Raw genomic sequence first — 18,615 nt, 5'->3', positions numbered from 1 at the left:
AAAGAGTATTTGCATACACTGTTAGCGGGTGTGAAAATTGATATGCCCTTTTTGGATTGCAATTTTGGCAACACCTGTCAAATTTTTAAGTGAACATACGACTCAGCAATTCCAATTTGGGTATCTCTCCTTCCAGATGTACAGTACCTTGAAGTTGTTGCCAAATTACTGTACAGGGATATTCCTTGCAGCATTACTAATAATAGTAACAGACCAAAAACAACCTAATTATTGATCAGAAGAGGATTTGTTGAAGCATTACAATAGAAAATAGAATTCTGTGCAGCCATTAAAAGGAACGTTGCAGGTCTTACATGTATGTATAAGGTATAATTTCCTCTACTGTTGAGCAAAAAAGGCAAGGTTTAGAACTGTATATGATACATTCCCATTTGTGTTTTTAAAAATAAAGGGAGAAATAGTCAATAATAGATTTTACTTAACCCATCACATCCAAAATATTTCAATCTATAATGAATATTAAAATGTCAATAAGTTATATTATCTTGTTTGGACTGTCTTTGTTTATTTATACTTGTAACATCTCAGTTTGGACTAGCACATTCCAAGTGCTCATGAACCACATACAGCCACTGGCTTGTGCATTAAGCAGAGTAGGTGTAGGACAGTGATGGTGGGGCAAGGTCTCAGGGGGTCAACAGGGCGGAGCAAGCAGCTATGGCTGATCCTTAGTCCTACCCTAAGAGGCCCCGAGTCTCGGTAATCGCTGCAAGCACCTCTGAGAGAAAGCCGCCCTCGAGTTCCGACCGATGCCAGACAGTCCAGTTTTGAGCTCAGCGTGTCAGCATTTTGAAAAACCCTAACTTAACTCTGGTGCTGTGTCACATATAGAAATTTTTTGATATTTGCAACCATAGTAAAACAAGGACTTATATTTTTGATATTTATTTTATATATTTAAATGCCATTTAACAAAGAAAAATCAACCAAAAAAATGAGTTTGCGTGTCATAGGTTCGCCATTACTGGTTTAGGATGTAGAGTACTGGACTAGAAGTTCAGAACCTGGGTGGGCCTGCTGCTGAAGGCTCTGAGAGTACACAAGGAATATACTTTTTCTTGGGCTTCATTTTTCTCAGAATATGAAACATTAGACTAGAGCTCTAAAGTCCCTTCCAACTTTAAAATTTAGGGTTCAGATTTTTTATTTCAGATTACTTGTCAAGTAAAAAATGTAATTGTGCTTGTTTTCATAGACACTGTTTCCACCAGCACTCCTAAAATTCTGTGTTCCTAAGTGAAGCACACTTCATATTGTAGGGACTAGATTGTTATCATTAGAGTAAGGTTCTTTGTTTATTGGTTTGTTTAAAGGAAGTATGTTACTAAGCTGCATACATGATGTAAACTATGTAGAAATTGGAAGTTCTTTTTTGTTGTTGTTGTTAATCCTCCCCGGAGGATATTTTTTCCATTGATTTTTTTTTAGAGACAGTGGAAGGGAGGGGGAGAGACAGAGAGAGAAATATCGATGTGAGAGAGACACATAGATTGGTTGCTTCCTGTATGCACCCCTACCGGGTTGGGGATGGAGCCTGCAACAAGGTACTTGCCTTGACCAGAATTGAACCCATGACTCTTCAGTCCTCAGGCCGAGGCTGACGCTCTAACCCAGGGGTGGGCAAACTTTTTGACTCGAGGGCCACAATGGGTTCTTAAACTGGACCGGAGGGCCGGAACAAAAGCATGGATGGAGTGTTTGTGTGAACTAATATAAATTCAAAGTAAACATCATTACATAAAAGGGTACGGTCTTTTTTTTTTTTTTTTAGTTTTATTCATTTCAAACGGGCCGTAGTTTGCCCAGGGCTGCACCACTGAGGAACCAGCTAAGGCTGGTCAGTTCTTTTAATAGAATTAAGTCCAGTTTGAGGGTTTGCTGTAAAAGAGAGAACCACATAACAATATCTAAAGAAAGACTAAATATTGAATGAGAGAGTTGAGATTTTTTTTAGTACAAGTCTGTTTATAAAGTCCATTCTTCAGAAGATAGTAACCAGTAGTTTTCTTTGAACAAGAGAGAATGAGAATCATATGGACAGTGGATCTCAGCTGTGGCCACACATTGGAATCACTTGGGTTGCTTTTTAAAATCCCAGTTCTCTATTCTGTACCCCAGACCCATGGTTCTTAAAGCATGGTCCTCAGGCCTGCAACAGCAGTATCACCTGAGAACTTATTAGAGATGTAAATTCTTAGGCCCTGCCCCAAGACCATTTGAATCAGAAACTCTGGAGTGGTGCCCAGCAGTCGGTGTTATAGTGCTCCCTGGTGATTCCAATGTGCAGCCAGAGTTGAGAATTCTAGAGCGAGGAGGATTTGGAGCAGGGATAGCAGGTGGGTTTCATAGTGCATGCCGGCTCTCATCTAATATGGACGGACCATTGGGGAGGGAGTTGAAGATGGAATGCAGTCACCTGCTAGGTATTTGCCATTCCTGATTTTGGGATTTGGGTAATTTATTGATATTATAGAGGGTTGGATGTTGCAATTCACAAATAGAAGTCAAGAAGCATCCTATCCTGTTGGCCAAAGTGGGGAAGAGGGAATAGAGGAGAAAAGGAAAAACAAACAAATACTGGAACAAAAGAAACAAAAGGTTGGGGCAGGAGGGATCAAGTGTACTAGGTAAAATGTTATAAGTGAAGATTATCAAATATTTCCTTTGGGCCCTGGCTGGTTTTGCTCAGTGGATAGAGCAACGCCTGTGGACTGAAGGGTCCTGGTTTTGATTCTGGTCGAGGGCATATGCCCAGGTTGTGGGCTCCATCCCCAGTGGGGAGCGCGCAGGAGGCAGCCAATCAATGATTCTCTCACATCATTGATATTTCTATCTCGCTCTCCCTCCCCCTTCCTCTCTGAAATCAATAAAACTATATTTTTAAAAATTAAATATTTCATTTGGGCTTCTTAAAGAAGTTCAAGTGTCATGGGGAGTTTATGGTCTAACGTCAAGTCTATTTGAAAAGTACTGAAGGCTTGTTCAACCCTTTATTGTTTGGCATTAAAGGATACATTTCCTCTTAACATTTGGACTTTTGATAAGAATGTACTTTAATACAGGTATGGTAAATTTGAAATGAATTAAGCCAGAAAATAAAATATGTTTTCCAAGTATAAAGAGATTGGCACCGACGTGAGGAGTTAATGTGTCACATTCTTTTGATTTCTACTCCTCCAGAGAAATCACAGTATCTGTAATTTCAAAGGCATATTCTGAAGAATGTTATATTGTGATTTCTCTAAGCTGAATCTTCGAGATCTGTCTGGGAGTTTTCAGCTCTGACAAAATAAGAACGGACTCATTATAGTATCAGGTTCATTTGATTTTTCAAAAGTTAGTGGAAATATGCAGATCCCTGGAGAAACTCCTTTTGCTCTGCCTCGTTATAAGGCAGACGGAGGAAAGCAGGCTGGGCTGTGTTGAGTGCATCTGGAGCTTCTTATTTTTCAGATCTCAGCAGTATAACTTCTGCAAGCCCTTTCTGTGTGTGTTTTTCTCGTCTCGTCGTAAAACATTACGTTTTCATGAGAAAGTCAATTTTGATCATTTCCAAAAAGCTAGTCCGTATAACAGAATGTATGCCTCTTAGAAAAAAACTGTTCCTTTACTATAAAATAGAACCTGTCTTTCATACCTGACCAAAACAATTCTGATATAACTTTTGTAATCACATTTATTACAGGAAAGATAATACTATTTTTTGAGATTACGTTTAACAAAATGTGGTTTTAATTTTTGTATTAATTTCTGAGTACTGACTTTATATTTTTAGATTGTTTTATGAATTGGGCTCTCTCTGAGTATAAAGTGGTTTTCAGCACACTGGTGTATTATTGAACATCTTCCTCAAATAGCAAACACATGCATTTCAACAGCTTTTTGGACAGAACCACATTTAATCATTATTTACAGGAAAAAATTTATGGCTTTTTAATTAACATTATTTTCTCATATTCTGGCATTGAAATTATGAAACTTCGTCTCAGTGTGTAGACTTACCTTGTTGTATTGCCAAGAGGAAAGAAGTGGCTTTTCTGCAAAGCTAAATAGTTTGTACTTTATTGTCTGCTACGAAACAGCTGCTGAGACCAGAAAAATGCCGTCTCATCATTGAGCCTGGGGTGTCCAGAAGAGGCAGGGAAAAATGACTGTAGCTCCCTGTCTGCCCTGGCACTCTCCTCCTTTCTTTTCATTTTCACTGCCCTGAAGAGCAGGAGAACAATATTCTGCAATTAAGGGTTCCATTAAGTTGAAGAAAAGAGCAAATGGGGGATGTTTGTTCTCCAGGCTGAAAAAATTTGTCTGGGGTTGGGGGGGATAGTGGTAGTGGTATAGAGAGAGGTGGGTGGAGAGACGAAGTCAGGGCTGTTTGTTGAATATACTGTTAAGGACTGTTACCATCCTAATTAATCAAGTTAGAAATTACAGCTGTAGTCGGTTTCCCCCCAATTCTTGTTATCAATTTTCTTCTCTTTTGAGACAAAGCAAATATAAATTTTGTGTTCATTTGTCATTCGTTCTTTGACTTCAGCATCTCTGAAAATAACAATGTAGCACAAAAGCCCAGTATTTACCTAGTTGTAATGTGGGTTGCCATGGTGTTTTGCAAATTATTGCAATTATGTTCACCATGCGAGTCGCCCTTGGTAACTGGCGAAAAAACTGATAATCCTGTTTTGAACAAAAGGTCAAATTGCTGAATAGAAAGTCTTGATTAACTAAAAGATGTACAAAGTGGAATTATTTCCTACCATTCAGAAATAGTTCTTGATCGGGTTTGGGGGAGGGGGTGAGTAAGTACATCTGATTACTGAAGTACAAAGCATTGAAAGGATGTTGTCTTGAGCCTTTCATGTAGTCTTAATGGTGGCTTTTTTGTCAAATTTACCCATTTGCGGCATTGAAAGAGGCAGCTGCATTTAAGCTGGAGAGACGGTGCTTTTTCAAGAGTTCAGTGCATGGAAAGTTCTCAGCAGTATCTGCAGTTTACTAGTAGCCCCTGGTCTATTAAAACTGATGTGCCGCATTTGAGCCCATTGCTCTCAGTACTTGTGAACCCCTCTGGCTGATGATCTAATAAAGTGCTCTTACTGGACAATCTCTGATCAGCTACTTAAAAAGGAGCTTGGAGGAGGGGGCCAGAGGAGGAAGCCTCACAGGCAGTCAGACTTGGTGTAGACCAGGGGAGAGATGTGTGGCTAAACCAAAAGGCTTGTCGCGAAGATAATCTGTGCTGAGGTATTTGCCATGGGGTTTTGGTTTTTGTGCCCCAAATCCTCTAAGCTGTGATCACCTTTTTTTTTTCTGGAAGGAAATCTTAATTTTATTCCATGCTGAATAAGTTAAGATTAGAAATGTCTTTTTAAAATTCAAAAATCCACCTTTGTGGATTTGTTTGTGAAATTACGGGCATTCATAAAATACATGATTCTGTGTTTATGTCAAAGCAAAAGTTTCCCTGGTTACATCCAAAGATGCATTTCTTCTTTTCTGAATCTGGCAGATCATCTCGGGGAGTGAATTTCGAAGGAAGGGGGGTTCTCTTTTTTAATGGCCACCTGAAAAATCAATTCTCAAAACTTTTGAGAGTGTGTGAAAGTGGCGTGAAAGCAAGGGAAACCTTAACAAGTTTGTGAGTTTACATTCTGCATCACCTAGCAACTCCCTGGCTCAGCCAGATCTCTTGTCTACCCTTAGTTCTGTTTACAGACCATTCAAACAGCCCTTCGAAACCATGAAAGATATTCAGTTTCATTAGTACCACTCTCAAGGAGAAAATAATTAAAGTTAAATGAACAAACATTGCCTGGTGATGGTTTGAACTCCATACTGATTTTAAGATGCCCTTTGAGGCAATTGCATATATAGTTCAGTTTTAACATTTGCTGCTCTGTACCCAAAGGCATACCACATTAAACCATGCCAATAAATTCTAGCCTGCATACAAACAAATAATAACAATTACTTTAGCTAGACTTGAGCATAGAAAAGAAACTGTGCTTGTAATAAGGTTCGAGCATGTCCTCCTGATTGAATTTTTTAAACATTTGATTCCTACCCTGGACATGAGCTGATCCATGTGTACACTGAATAAAGGCAGGGGAGGGGACGTGGGAACAAAGCGCCTCTCTTTAAAACTGGTTTGCTACCCACCTTCAGAGATCCAGCATCATAAAGAAAAGTGTTCAAATCATCTTTCATCGAAGGCTATGTGGATCTCAGTGAGTGGCTTAATTTGATAAATTATTCTAATACCACTAATACATGCCCTGCCACTTTCTACTCGAGAACTGCTTATATGCTTAAATTGACCTATTTTTCAAAATTTCTGAACTAGTCTAAAATGTTTGAAAGAAAAAAAAACGATTTTATGTGCTCTTTTTTCCTTAAGCACATTCCCAGAAAATTCATCTTGGTTACAATGAAACACATGGTATAGCTCAAGGTATTTTTTCAGATAGATTGGTGATTTGATTATATTGAAAGCTCTTGTCAAAACTGTGTCTTCCCTCATTAATAACGGTTTTCTGATTATAAAAACAATATACACTTATAGAAATTTTAGAAAATACAGAAACAGAAGAAACCACCAAAAGGGAACCAGTGATGGCATTTTAGAGTATTTCCTTCCAGTCTTCTTTTCTGGTTACATATTGACGAAACTAAACCTTGAGTTAACTTTTGAAGTTTATTTCTTCATGTGTGTAATATAGTGAAGGTGATTTTTTTTTTTCAAGAGTGAGACTTGAGAGCAAGGTCAATGGTGGAAGTAATTAACAATTTTTTCTTAGAGGCTTTATCACTAAAATCATATAAACACCAGAGTAGCCATTTTACCATTCCATTTTATTTTTTTTCCCTTTTTCTTGTTGAAATGACTATATGCCTTAACTGGCACATCCATTTATAAGCATTCATGTTGGAAAGTTGGACATTCATCGTGGTTGGAATATTACATCCCCAAGTCACTTGTAGCTTCACATAGTGAAAACAAAAGTCTTTTGTGAAAAGATTTGTAATACAATAGAGATTAATGGAATGTGGAGAGGAAAATGCTTTCCGTTTTCTCATATAAAGCGAAAGCAGGGCTGCTCACAAATCTTGTATTCTTATTATTTGTATTTTCTTAGCTCTCTAACATCCACAGTACATGGCTGGGTTGCATGAGCTCTTTGTGCTTTGTTGACAGTTGACAGACAAAGCGAAATTATTCCTGAAGCAAGGTACTGTGTACTTAGTTGTGACCTATTATAGCCTAAGAATGTAGCTTGCTTTTGAGTTGGATGAATAGGGAGAGTATTTTATACAATAGGCTTGAATATACCAGGAGAGATTTTCAACTGCCCATACAGAAAGATACATGTTCACCATTGAACCCCCCCCTCCAAATGTAATCTTCCATATAAAGTAATTTTAAGTATATTTTGCCCAGTTGCTTGCGTGGAGACGATTTTAACTGTTCTCGTATTGTCCTACAGTGGTAAAATAAAATTGCTGGTAATTGTTGGCTTTCTCTGCTCACAGCATAGCAGGAGAAGATGGTTTAATGTCCCTCAGGTACATCTTCTGATGCTCAACTTCAGATTGCAAATTAAAATAACACGGCTATGGTATTGGATTTGATGTGAGGCAAAGCAGAACAACTTGCTAATTTATCATGTAATATACAATTGCCGAGGTTAGAATTTGTCCACTTGTAGTGCTATTCTGTGTGTTTAAATGAGGAGCGCTGTTTGCATCTAACCTATCATAACAGTTGGGGAGTGCTCCATTATCCTTTCAGCAAACTGATGGCACAGTCTGGTCCTTGCACAAATGATAAGATCAATAAGTTTCAAATAACTTGGATGAAATGACATGTGACTGTTCATTTAAAGAGATGTCTTACTTTAAAAATCAATTTTAATAATATTCAAAATTCTTACATTGACCGACAAGGCACTTTCCACATCTGTTTTGATAATTTTGTTAAAAAAATATTTTTGTATTAACTTTGGTGAATAGTCGGTTTATATATATATTTTTCCTGAGTTTCTCTTTCATCTCCTACCCTGGCACCTCTCTGAGACTTAATAATCACTCTTTGACATGCCAGAATGCTGCAGTGTGGAAAATTTAACTTTAAATGCAAAATTATGTTCCTGTTAAAACTTCCCCTGGAGATCTTAGGAAAAATTTCTCCCAGTTTTGGGTGCAAATGTGGGTCAGAAAGCAATTTGTTTTTTTATATTTCTGGAAGTCCCAAATCACAACATGTCATTCTTCAAAGACAGCTGTGGGCCCATACTGTGTTCTATCTAAAAGAAGACCCATTTTATGCTGGGGATAATTCTGTGACAGAAAAATTTTACTACAAGGAAACCCCAGAACATGTATAAATGGTTTGGGGTGAAAAGAGGGTCTGGTGTTCTCAAAGTGCACTAGTTTGGGGAGAGGGGGTGTTTAGGCCATTATAGAAAAATAATGATATGATGAACTCTAAGAGCATGCGTGCTGGCAGACCTAGCCCTGTGGCCCTGTCATTGCACTCCTGGAGAGCCATTACAGTTTAAACTAAATCATATGTCACTGCTTTATTGCATTGTGTTGTCTCTTGAAAATCTCTGAATTCCAAGTAAAGCAAAGACCACCTCCTCTTCCCTCACCATCCATTCTGCCATCTGTAACTTCAAATCTAGTATAGTTTTTTGTTTTATTTTTATTGATTTCAGAGAGGAAGGGAGAAAGAGAGAGAGATAGAAACATCAGTGATCAGAGAGAATCATTGATCTGCTGCCTCCTGCACGCTCCCTACTGGGGATCAAGCCTGCAACCCAGGCATGTGCCCTTGACTGGAATCCAACAGAGGAACCTTCAGTCCACAGGCTGTCACTCTATCCACTGAGCCAAACCAGCTAGGGCTCCAGTATAGTTTTATCAGGGAAAACCTGATCATTTCACTTACATGGACTACATAGTTGTATTATTTTGCAATCATATTGAGATGCAGCTCTGCCTAATTTTACCCATTATTCATCATTGGGATTCTCCATTTTGGGATAACACCAGGTGAAAATTGACCTGGCTCTTACCACATTTGAATATTACACCTTTAATAGTGCATTGTCAGCTATAGCCCAGCACTGGTATGCCCCAGTACTAGAGGCATATTTAGGATAATAATATTTTAATTTATTGAACTCTGTGTGGGTTTTCTTATTTGATCCTCTTAACAATTCCAATAGGATAGGTATCATTACTTCCTGTTTTATAGACAAGGAGACTGAGACTCAGAGGTTTGGTGACTTCTAAAAATTACCTATTAATGAATGAGAGAGAAACACACTGAGGTGTGGTTTTCCATAATCTCAACTCTGTATTCTTCAATGAGTGTGAACCTTTGTGCTAGAGACTGTGGAAGACACTACCAATCCAAAGCAGGTCACTTCCTGGGGGCCTGACCATCCATTTAAGGAGGTAAAATAAGATGGTTCAGGGATAGTGCAAAGTGTTATGTGCTCAATTGTAACTGGGATACAGGGAGCAGTCCCTGGGGGGGTGGGAAAATTTCATAGGAGAGGAATGGAAGTGGTGTTCAAGGATTAGGCGTTTTATGCAGAGCTTCTACAGCATGAGTACAGACAAGGAGTTGGCAATAAGCAAAATGTGATGAAGTCAGTGAAAAAAAATCTGATGGGGCAAAGAGTTTGTGTAAGAGAATGATGAGAAAAGAGGAATAGGATGAGGCTGTAAAAATTGGAAAGCCAGACCAAAGCATGGGTTCTTAATACTCTGAAAGGTATACAGTTGGGGGATGGGAGTGGAAAGGCCTTGGGAAACTATGCTTGGCCTCTCTTTGCATTGGCTATGGGAGAGAATGGAGTCAGGGAAACCCGATAGAGGACTATTGCAATAGATTGACTCTGAGGTCTGGGCTTGGGGTGAGGTTGGTGATAATAGGACTATAAGGCCAGGGGGCAGACTTGGTGACTGACTGGAAATGGGAGAAGGGCCCACAACATATTTGATTCAAGAATAAGAAATACTCCAGCCACCGTGGCTCAGTGGTTGAGTGTCGACCTATGAACCAGGAGGTCATAGTTTGATTCCTGGTCAGGGCACATGCCCAGGTTGCAGGCTCAATCCCCATTGTGGGGCATGCAGGAAGCAGCCAATCAATGATACTGTCTCATCATTGATGTTTCTCTCTCTTCCTCTCCCTTCCTCTCTGAAATCAATAAAAATATATTTTTTTAAAGAATAAGAAATACTGTGGACCTGGCCAGGTGGCTCAGTTGGTTGGAGCGTTGTCCTGTATACCAAAAGGTCTTGGGTTTGATTCCTGGTTGCAGGTTCGTTCCCCAGTCAGGGCTCATACAGGAGGCAACATCCATGTTTTTCTCTCTATCTCTATCTATCTCTATCTCTATCTCTATCTCTATCTCTATCTCTATCTCTATCTCTATCTCTTTCCTCTTCTCTATCTCTATCTCTATATATATCAACAGTTCCAGCTGCCCCCTCATCATCCCAGGGGCCACACTGTCTCTGTGCTATTCTCATGTCCACTCTCATTCAAGAGTCTGGCCCCTACTAGATGGCTCAAAGCCCAAGAGGACAGAGGGAGTAGGAGAGGAGAGCTGAGTTCCCAGTGTTTTTTTAGTGAACCCCAATTTCATTGTTACAAATTGAACATAATTAAAGCATAGTGATTAATCACAAAAACAATATGTAATTACATATGTGTTTTCTGATGGTCTTAGGCGACCCCTGTGAAAGGGTCAGTCAACCCCAAAGGGGTCGCAACCCACAGGTTGAGAACCGCTGGTCTATTGAAATCAATAAAAACATATCCGCAGGTGAGGATTAAAGAAAAAAAACAAAGATAATAAGGACGGTGAATTTTAGACCCTTTCCTTATTATTTTCCATGAACGTGCTCCTGTGCATTTTTATTTTATCGCTTCTATGCATTCATTTACAGAAGTCTCCCCTATCCATGGAGGATACATTCCACAGTGGATACCTGAAACCACAGATAGTACCAAGCCCTATATTGCATGTACTATGTTTCTTCCTATACATACATACCTATGATAAAGTTTAATTTATAAATTAGGCACAGTAAGAGGTTAACAATAACTAATAATAAAATAGAATAGTTATAAAATACTGTAATAAAAGTTATGTGAATAAATGTTAAGTAAAATAAGAGTTACTTGCTCAAAAGCACTATGGTGCCTCCACAGTCATCTGATAACCAAGATGGCTAATAAGTGACTAGTGTGCAGGGAGTGTTTATAGTATGGAGTCACTGGCCAAAGGGTTGATTCACATCCTGGGGGGATGGAGCAGGACTGCACAAGATTTTATCATGCTACTCAGAATGGTGCACAATTTAGAACTTACACATTGTTTATTTCTGGAATTTTTCATTTAATATTTTCAGCCTGGGTTGATCAGGGGTAACTGAAACCACAGAAAGTGAAACTGTGGCCCTGGTCGATTGCTCAGTGGTTAGAGCTTCTCCCCATGGACTAAGGGGTCCAGGAGTCGATTTCCAGTTAAGGGCACATACCTCGTACCTCAGTTGCATGTTCCCCAGCCCCGATAGGGGCACATGTGGAAGGCAACTAGTTGATGTGTCTCTCTCATCTCTCTCTCTCTCTCTCTCTCTCGCTCACTTTCTCTCCCTCTGTATCTCTCTCTCTCCATCTCTCTCCTCCTCTTTCTTCTCCTCCTCCTCCTCCTCCTCCTCTTCCTCCTCTCTCCCTTCCACTCTCTAAAAATCAGTGGAAAAATATCCTCAGGTGAGGATTATAAAAATAAAAAAGAAAGTGAAAATCTATTGGTAAAGGGGAACTACTATATTCAAAAGATATTTTTGAGTGCTTCCTATGCACCACATTTCCAGGTCTAGATGATTTTTGTGCATGCACCCTTCTAAAAATGCAAAGTACACTCAAATTAATAACAGTTTGTGTTTAAAGGGCAACTGCCAGGAACACCTCAGTTACCAGTGGAAATCAATCCCTTTTTATCATGTGCAGAAACATTTTAGTTGAGGCCGCAGAAATATTAGCAATCAGAACCAATCAACATGTCACATAATTTTGTATATAATGATTTCAAGGAATCACTGTTTTGCTATTGGACAGGTGGCTTCACCTCTTTTGAACTCTTTACATATAAGCATGGTTTTGGTAGCCCTCGGAAAATTTAATGGCCTTATTTCTTCTCACACACACAAAATTTATATGCATGTATATAAAATTCAGAATATTTTTATTTTTGCAAAACTCCCCAAATTTGTGTAGCCATAAAAGGGGCTGCAGAAATATGTACATGAAAATATAAAATAGACAAAGTATGTTAATAACCTTATTTCTGTTGGTTATGACAATTTGGCACTTTGGTGTGGCATTGCATAATAAAATGACATATTTGGATGACAGACAACGTCCTTAGAGTGGTTTTGGAAGTTTTTATTAAAGTCTAAATCTTTTTATAGGTTTGACTTCCAAAGAACTACATTTTATTAATTTTTTTTCTTCTATTGACTTGGCAACATAGTTTTGGACAGTACATTATTTCCCAACATGCGAAATGAACATTAGTTTAGTTTTGTCTCTGTAAGTAGTAATTCAAAGTAAATTTATAAAATGTTAGTATTTTCATTTACTTCATTTTTAACACCCATGCAAGGTAAATTTTACAGTGAGATCTTGCAATGCATGATTTGCCCCATCATGGGATTTTTTTCAAAGAGCTAGCATATTTATTTTTAAGGACACAAATGTTCTTTGAAAGGTAGATTTAATACATTCAGTTATTATTTGTTGGGGGGAACAAAGGGTTAACCAACATGTACTTGAAAAAATTGAATGGAAGCAAAGCATATATTGAATATGATTAGGGCCTATTTCCCCCATAGAAGTTTTGTTTAAAATAGACCATGACCAAAAGCTTAATTATAAAAATAAAACAAGAGGTATAAAGAGCTACAGGCTTTAATATTTTTTCAGCTCCAGTTCCCTTCACACAGTTATCAGCATGTTTAATTTCCAAGCATAATAGCACTAGTTATTGTTGTCATTTGTAAAGGGAGATTAACAGATAGTAAGTACAAACAAACCCAAATAAGTACTGAATGGAGAGAGGTGACAAAGAAGAAAAGACCTCTTTAATGTTAATTATAACTGGTAGGAAGTCTAGACAAATTATATTATCTGTTTTCTATATTACTTGAAAGGCCATTTAGTTAGTAACTCTGTCAGAGATAGTTAGGTGTTTGCTTTAGAAACAGGTGAGGTAACAATTTAGGTCTCCCTGGTTGGCAGCTCACCTAGTGAGTCATGGAGTTGTAATAAATTGATGGAATCAGGTTTCAAAACCTGAAAAGAAATTGTTTTAACTTCCAGGTTATATTCTGGTGCTTAATAATTTATTGTCTCAAAAATGTAACAACTCCAGCCCAGCTAGTGTAAGGTCATGGTTCGATTCCAGGTCAGGGTTGTGGGCTGGGCACATACCTAGGTTGTGGGTTCAATCTGGGGGTGGGGAGCATGCAGGAGGCAACCAATCAATATTTCTCTCTCATCATTGATGTTTCTATCTCTCTCTCTTTGCCTCTCCCTTCCTTTCTGAAATCAATAAAATATGTATGTGTGTGTGTGTGTGTATGTATATGTGTGTGAGTGTGTGTGTGTGTATATATTTTGTAACAACTCCAAATGAATGATAAAAGAGTCATCCAGTCCTACATTTTTCACACGTGGTTTGCTTGAAGTCTACTGTTTCCTTTATTAATATGCCTACGTGGTAACCAGAAACAACTTAATCTGACCTTTAGTGTTCATAGGCTGCATTTAAAACTTAATACCTGCTGCTGCCATCAGCTCTACTGTCCCCCTCGGTATTCTCCATACCTAGAATAGACTAAACCAAAGTATCTTGTTTCTTTAACTCTAAGATGCCATCAATTGTGAGCTATATCTTAACAGCTTTTTTGAAGGAAATACAAATACATCATTAAATGTACATGTCAATTGTAAATGCATCTGAGTTTTAGAAATAGTAAACTGAATAAAAATATGTTCTTAAATCGCGAAAATGTGGCACTTGGCCCTATGATGACTATGACTATGACTATGACTATGACTATGACTATGACTATGACTCAGAACCACTGATTCTTTATTCTAGTTTGTGGTAGGACCCACATGACTCCATCCCTTCTCTGTTGTTTAGCATTTATAGTTGGTACCATACAAATTGCTTCTTAAAGCCAAACTGTACTGAATTACGTGTGTGTGTGTGTGTTTGCGTGTGTGTATGTATACCTTGTTTTCATATTTAGATTGTAATTTCCTGAAACTCTCCTCAATATTAAATATATTTCTGGATATATATTAAAGATTTCATAAGGACTCCTTGAGACCCTCTACATGAAAAGTTCAAATTAAATATTAAAATATTTCAGCCAATTGACTAAAGATAGGAATGAAGCTAACTATGAATGTATTGTCTAGATGGATTTTATATTCTTTAAAGATAGTATATTTTCTTTTAGTACAAAATGTTACAGTACACTCCCTTTGGGTGTGCTAGGAAAAAAGCTATAAATGGAGCTGGAAGAACTGATTTGGAGTTCTTTGCCTTGACTTGGTTGTAGCTACTTCCAAGAAGAGCCTATTCTGAAGAATGAGGTCACTTAGCACAGCGAGTAGGGACATCCTGCAGCTTTGGATTAATGCTATGTGGCCACATTAATAAGTGGCAGATGAAGGTCCCTAACATAATTAAGGAGCAATTGTAGATATATTGCTCTCCTTTAGGCAGAACAAAACCAAACAGGTTGCTCAGTCTAGAACAGGGAACGTGGTTAAAAATGTCACTGATGCCTTTCTTAATCATACTCCACATAGTTCTCTCTGGCCTTCATTCTTTTGCGCATGTTGTTTTCTCTACCTAAGTTGTCTTTCCTGCCTTCTCCAACTTATACTTACTCTTCAAGACCAGTTCAGAAGTTCTGCTTCTCCAAAGGCTCCAGGTCCCTGCCTACAGCTCCCCGAGTGGGAACCCATGCAACAAGGGAACATACCTTGTTCACCTTTATATCCCCTAGTTTGCCTTAGGTGTATTATGCCTAATACATATAGCACTAAAGCCCCCAGAGAACCTGAGTTTTGCTCAAGATAAGACTTTGTGAAGTCTTATCTTACTTGTTTAACAGATACGTTTCATAGCAAACAATGCTGACTTCAGATAACAGGCATACTGTTATCATATGTGTATGAGAACATTCACACACGAGCAGTAAGGGGGAGTAACTGCAGGAGGGAACTGCACAGAGAAGTGGGCAGTGGCTATTTGAAACCACTGGGAAAGGGTGGTCAGTTGACGTTGTCCCTGAAAACATGGCAGTCTCCAGAGAACATCCTATATAATACAGAGGTGATATGCAAATTGACCATCACTCCAACACACAAGATGACTGCCCTCATGTGGTCAAAGATGGCTGCCACAAGATGTCTGGCAGGGGAGGGCAGTTAGAGGAGATCAGACCTGCAGGCGAGGGCAGTAAGGGGTGACCAGGCCAGCAGGGGAGGGCAGTTAGGAGTGACCAGGCCAGCAGGGGAGAGAAGTTGGGGGCAACCAGGCCTGCAAGGGAGGACAGTTAGGGACAACCAGACTGGCAGGGGAGGGCAGTTAGGGGCTACAAGGCCTGCAGGGGAAGACAGTTAGGGGTGACCAGGCCAGCAGGGAGGGCAGTTAGGGGTGACCAGGCCAGTAGGGGAGGGCAGTTGGGGGCGACAAGGCCTGCAGGGGAGGACAGTTAGGGGTGACCAGTCCAGCAGGGGAGGGCAGTTAGGGGTGACCAGACTGGCAGGGGAGGACAGTTAGGGATGATCAGGCTGGCAGGGGGGGCAGTTAGGGGTAGTCGGGCTGGCAGGGAAGGGCAGCTAGGGGCAGAATTCCATTCCATGCTGCTGGGAACATGTTTTTTAAAAATATATTTTTATTGACTTCAGAGAGGAAAGGAGAGGGAGAGAAACATCAGTGGTGAGAGAGACTCATTGATCGGCTGCCTCCTGCACACTCCCTACTGGGGATGGCGCCCACAACCCAGGCATGTGCCCTGATCAGGAATTGAACCATGACTTCCTGGTTCATAGGTTGATGCTCAACCACTGAGCCACACCAGTTAGGCAGTGTTTTAATTTTACATAAAAGAGTTGCTTACATTTAGTCAGTGTTTCTCTTATGCCAAGCATAGTTCTAAGCACTCTGAATGTATTACATCACAACCACAACAACCCTGTAAAGCAGGTACTGTTGTATTCATTTCACAGAGAAGGAAACTGATCTCAGCAATCTATAATAATAAAAGCATAATATGGCAAATTAGAATGGTCCAGACATCCTTCTAGACCAGCGGTTCTCAACCTGTGGGTTGCAACCCCTTTGGGGGTCGAACAACCCTTTCACAGGGGTCGCCTAAGACCATCGGAAAACACATATATAATTACATATTGTTTTTGTGATTAATCACTATGCTTTAATTATGTTCAATTTGTAACAATGAAATTGGGGTCACCACAACATGAGCAACTGTATTAAAGGGTCGTGGCATTAGGAAGGTTGAGAACCACTGTTCTAGACGAAGCTGTGGCTGTGAGGGCCGAGCCCCTTGCACAGATTTCGTGCATCGGGCCTCTAGTTAAGTGATAAATAATTACTTGGCTTTTGGGAAAGTCATTTATTTCTGTGTGGTATATTCTTTACTTTGGTAATGGCCTGTACTAATAAACGAAAATCCGTTGGTTTACATCTGTGAATAATCATGTAAGATTTTATTGGGAGGTATTTTTGTATGTGGGATGGGATTGTATTTTAAGAAAAGAGAATACCATCTCATGTAATCTTTCTTTTTGTAAAACTTGATGAATTGCCTAACTTTTAAGTTTGGGGCATAGATCAAAATAAACACATCAGGAAAGAAAGGTAAGGAGCTATTTCGGAATCTCTAAGGAAAGTTTGAATGAGATGAGTCTATCTTGATAATGAAAGGGGTCTTTATTTGCATTTGTTGATGGTGGCGAGGGGACTGAAGTGTTCTCTTTTTTCTCTGCAGGGCTGGTTGATTTGTGAGGAGCCAACCTGTCGAAATCGAATTCGGCACCTTCCCCTTCAGTTTTCCCGAAATGGACCTCTTTGCCAAGTCTGCATGAAAGCTACACTTCGACCAGAGGTAAAGGTGGCACAAATGATGCTAAAGAACTGTGTGTGTGTGTGTGTGTGTGTGTGTGTGTGTGTGTGTGTGTGTTTGTAGGGGGTGGGGGTTGTGTTTGTCCATTCCTTAGCTCTGGGAAGTAGATATTTGGAGTTTGCTGGGTACAGACACCCTACTACCATACACATATTTTTTAAATATTCAGACTTCAAAAAGATACGCTTTTTTCTTCACTTCATGAGCAATACTGTATTTATAGCTAAAAGAGAAACTAATTCTCATATGGATTACTCAGATTTCTTTGGTCACCACTTGATAATTACAAAGAATAGGTACCATTTCTTTGCAGAAACTGCTGTTACCTTTGGACTAGATCAGAACCCTTTTTGTAAGTACCAGAAAACCTCCCAAACCGGTACCCTACAGGGTTTATTTGTATGGGCTTCCATTGTTTCTAAGTAGCAGCATAGATCAGTGGTTCTCAAACCTTTTCTCTGCCTTAATACATATACCTGAGGTATAAGGCAGACTATCATTAGTGGCTCTCAACTGGGGAGCACATGGTCTGGAACCCATCTTCCTGGTAATTTCCTTTGAGCATCATCCAAGCACCATTTCCCAAACTGTGGGGAGAAGAATGTTTAGGGGTCTTGCCTGCAAAGAGGGTTTTGTAATCAACTACATCTATCAAACTCTGGACTAGCCAAAGTTAAACAGGCTTATTGCAGATTCTCAGAGCCTATAAAATGGTCATGTGTAGTCTGTCTCGCCTAACAGGACTTTAATGTGCCTCACTTTCCACATTGGTCTGGCCCGAGGATTTGTAAGGATTTTGGTGAGAAGAGAGTGAGAATCAGAAACCTGTTATGTATTTACTTATTTTTTAACACAGAGGCAGGGTTCTTTAAGCAACTTTTATCTTCAAATCTTTTCACTTAAAATGGTTGATCCACAGGCTAGTTTTAGTGAATTATTTAAGACTAGAGGCCCGGTGCACAAAAATTTGTGCACTCGGGTGGGTCCCTCAGCATGGCCTGTGCCCTCTCGCAATCTGGGGCCCCTTGGGGGCCCACGACCTGCTGGCTTAGGCCTGCTCCTGGATGGCAGAGGGCAGGCCTAATCCCTAGGTGCAGCCCCTCGTCGGGCTCAGAGCAGGGCTGATTGGGGAGTTGGGGCGCCGCTCCCTGTCATGCACAGAGCCGGGCGGATCGGGAGGTTGTGATGCCACCCTCAGTCACGCTCAGGGTAGGGCCAATTGGGGGGGTGGGGCACCGCCCCCTGTCACACTCAAGGCGGGGTCGATGGGGAGGTTGCGGCGCCACCCCCTGTCATGCACAGAGCAGGGCCCATCAGGGGGGTTGGGGCTCTGTACCCTGT

The 18,615-nt window shown here is 39.9% G+C and overlaps 1 protein-coding gene across 1 annotated transcript in view; it reads left to right on the top strand.

Annotated features, from left to right (window-relative positions):
- The window catches only part of POLA1 (polymerase (DNA directed), alpha 1, catalytic subunit), a 312,056-nt gene that overhangs the window by 181,872 nt on the left and 111,569 nt on the right, over nt 1-18,615 (top strand). Inside the window, exon 35 of the mRNA XM_006769997.2 lies at nt 17,140-17,256. Coding sequence (XP_006770060.1) covers nt 17,140-17,256 — 117 coding nt within the window. The remainder of the gene's footprint in view (nt 1-17,139; nt 17,257-18,615) is intronic.

This window comes from Myotis davidii, unplaced genomic scaffold (assembly GCF_000327345.1).
Source record: "Myotis davidii unplaced genomic scaffold, ASM32734v1 scaffold1124, whole genome shotgun sequence".
In the NCBI taxonomy this organism is placed as follows: Eukaryota; Metazoa; Chordata; class Mammalia; order Chiroptera; family Vespertilionidae; genus Myotis; species Myotis davidii.
Note: the sequence above shows the minus strand (reverse complement) of the source record. Positions and strands in the feature narration are given on the sequence as shown.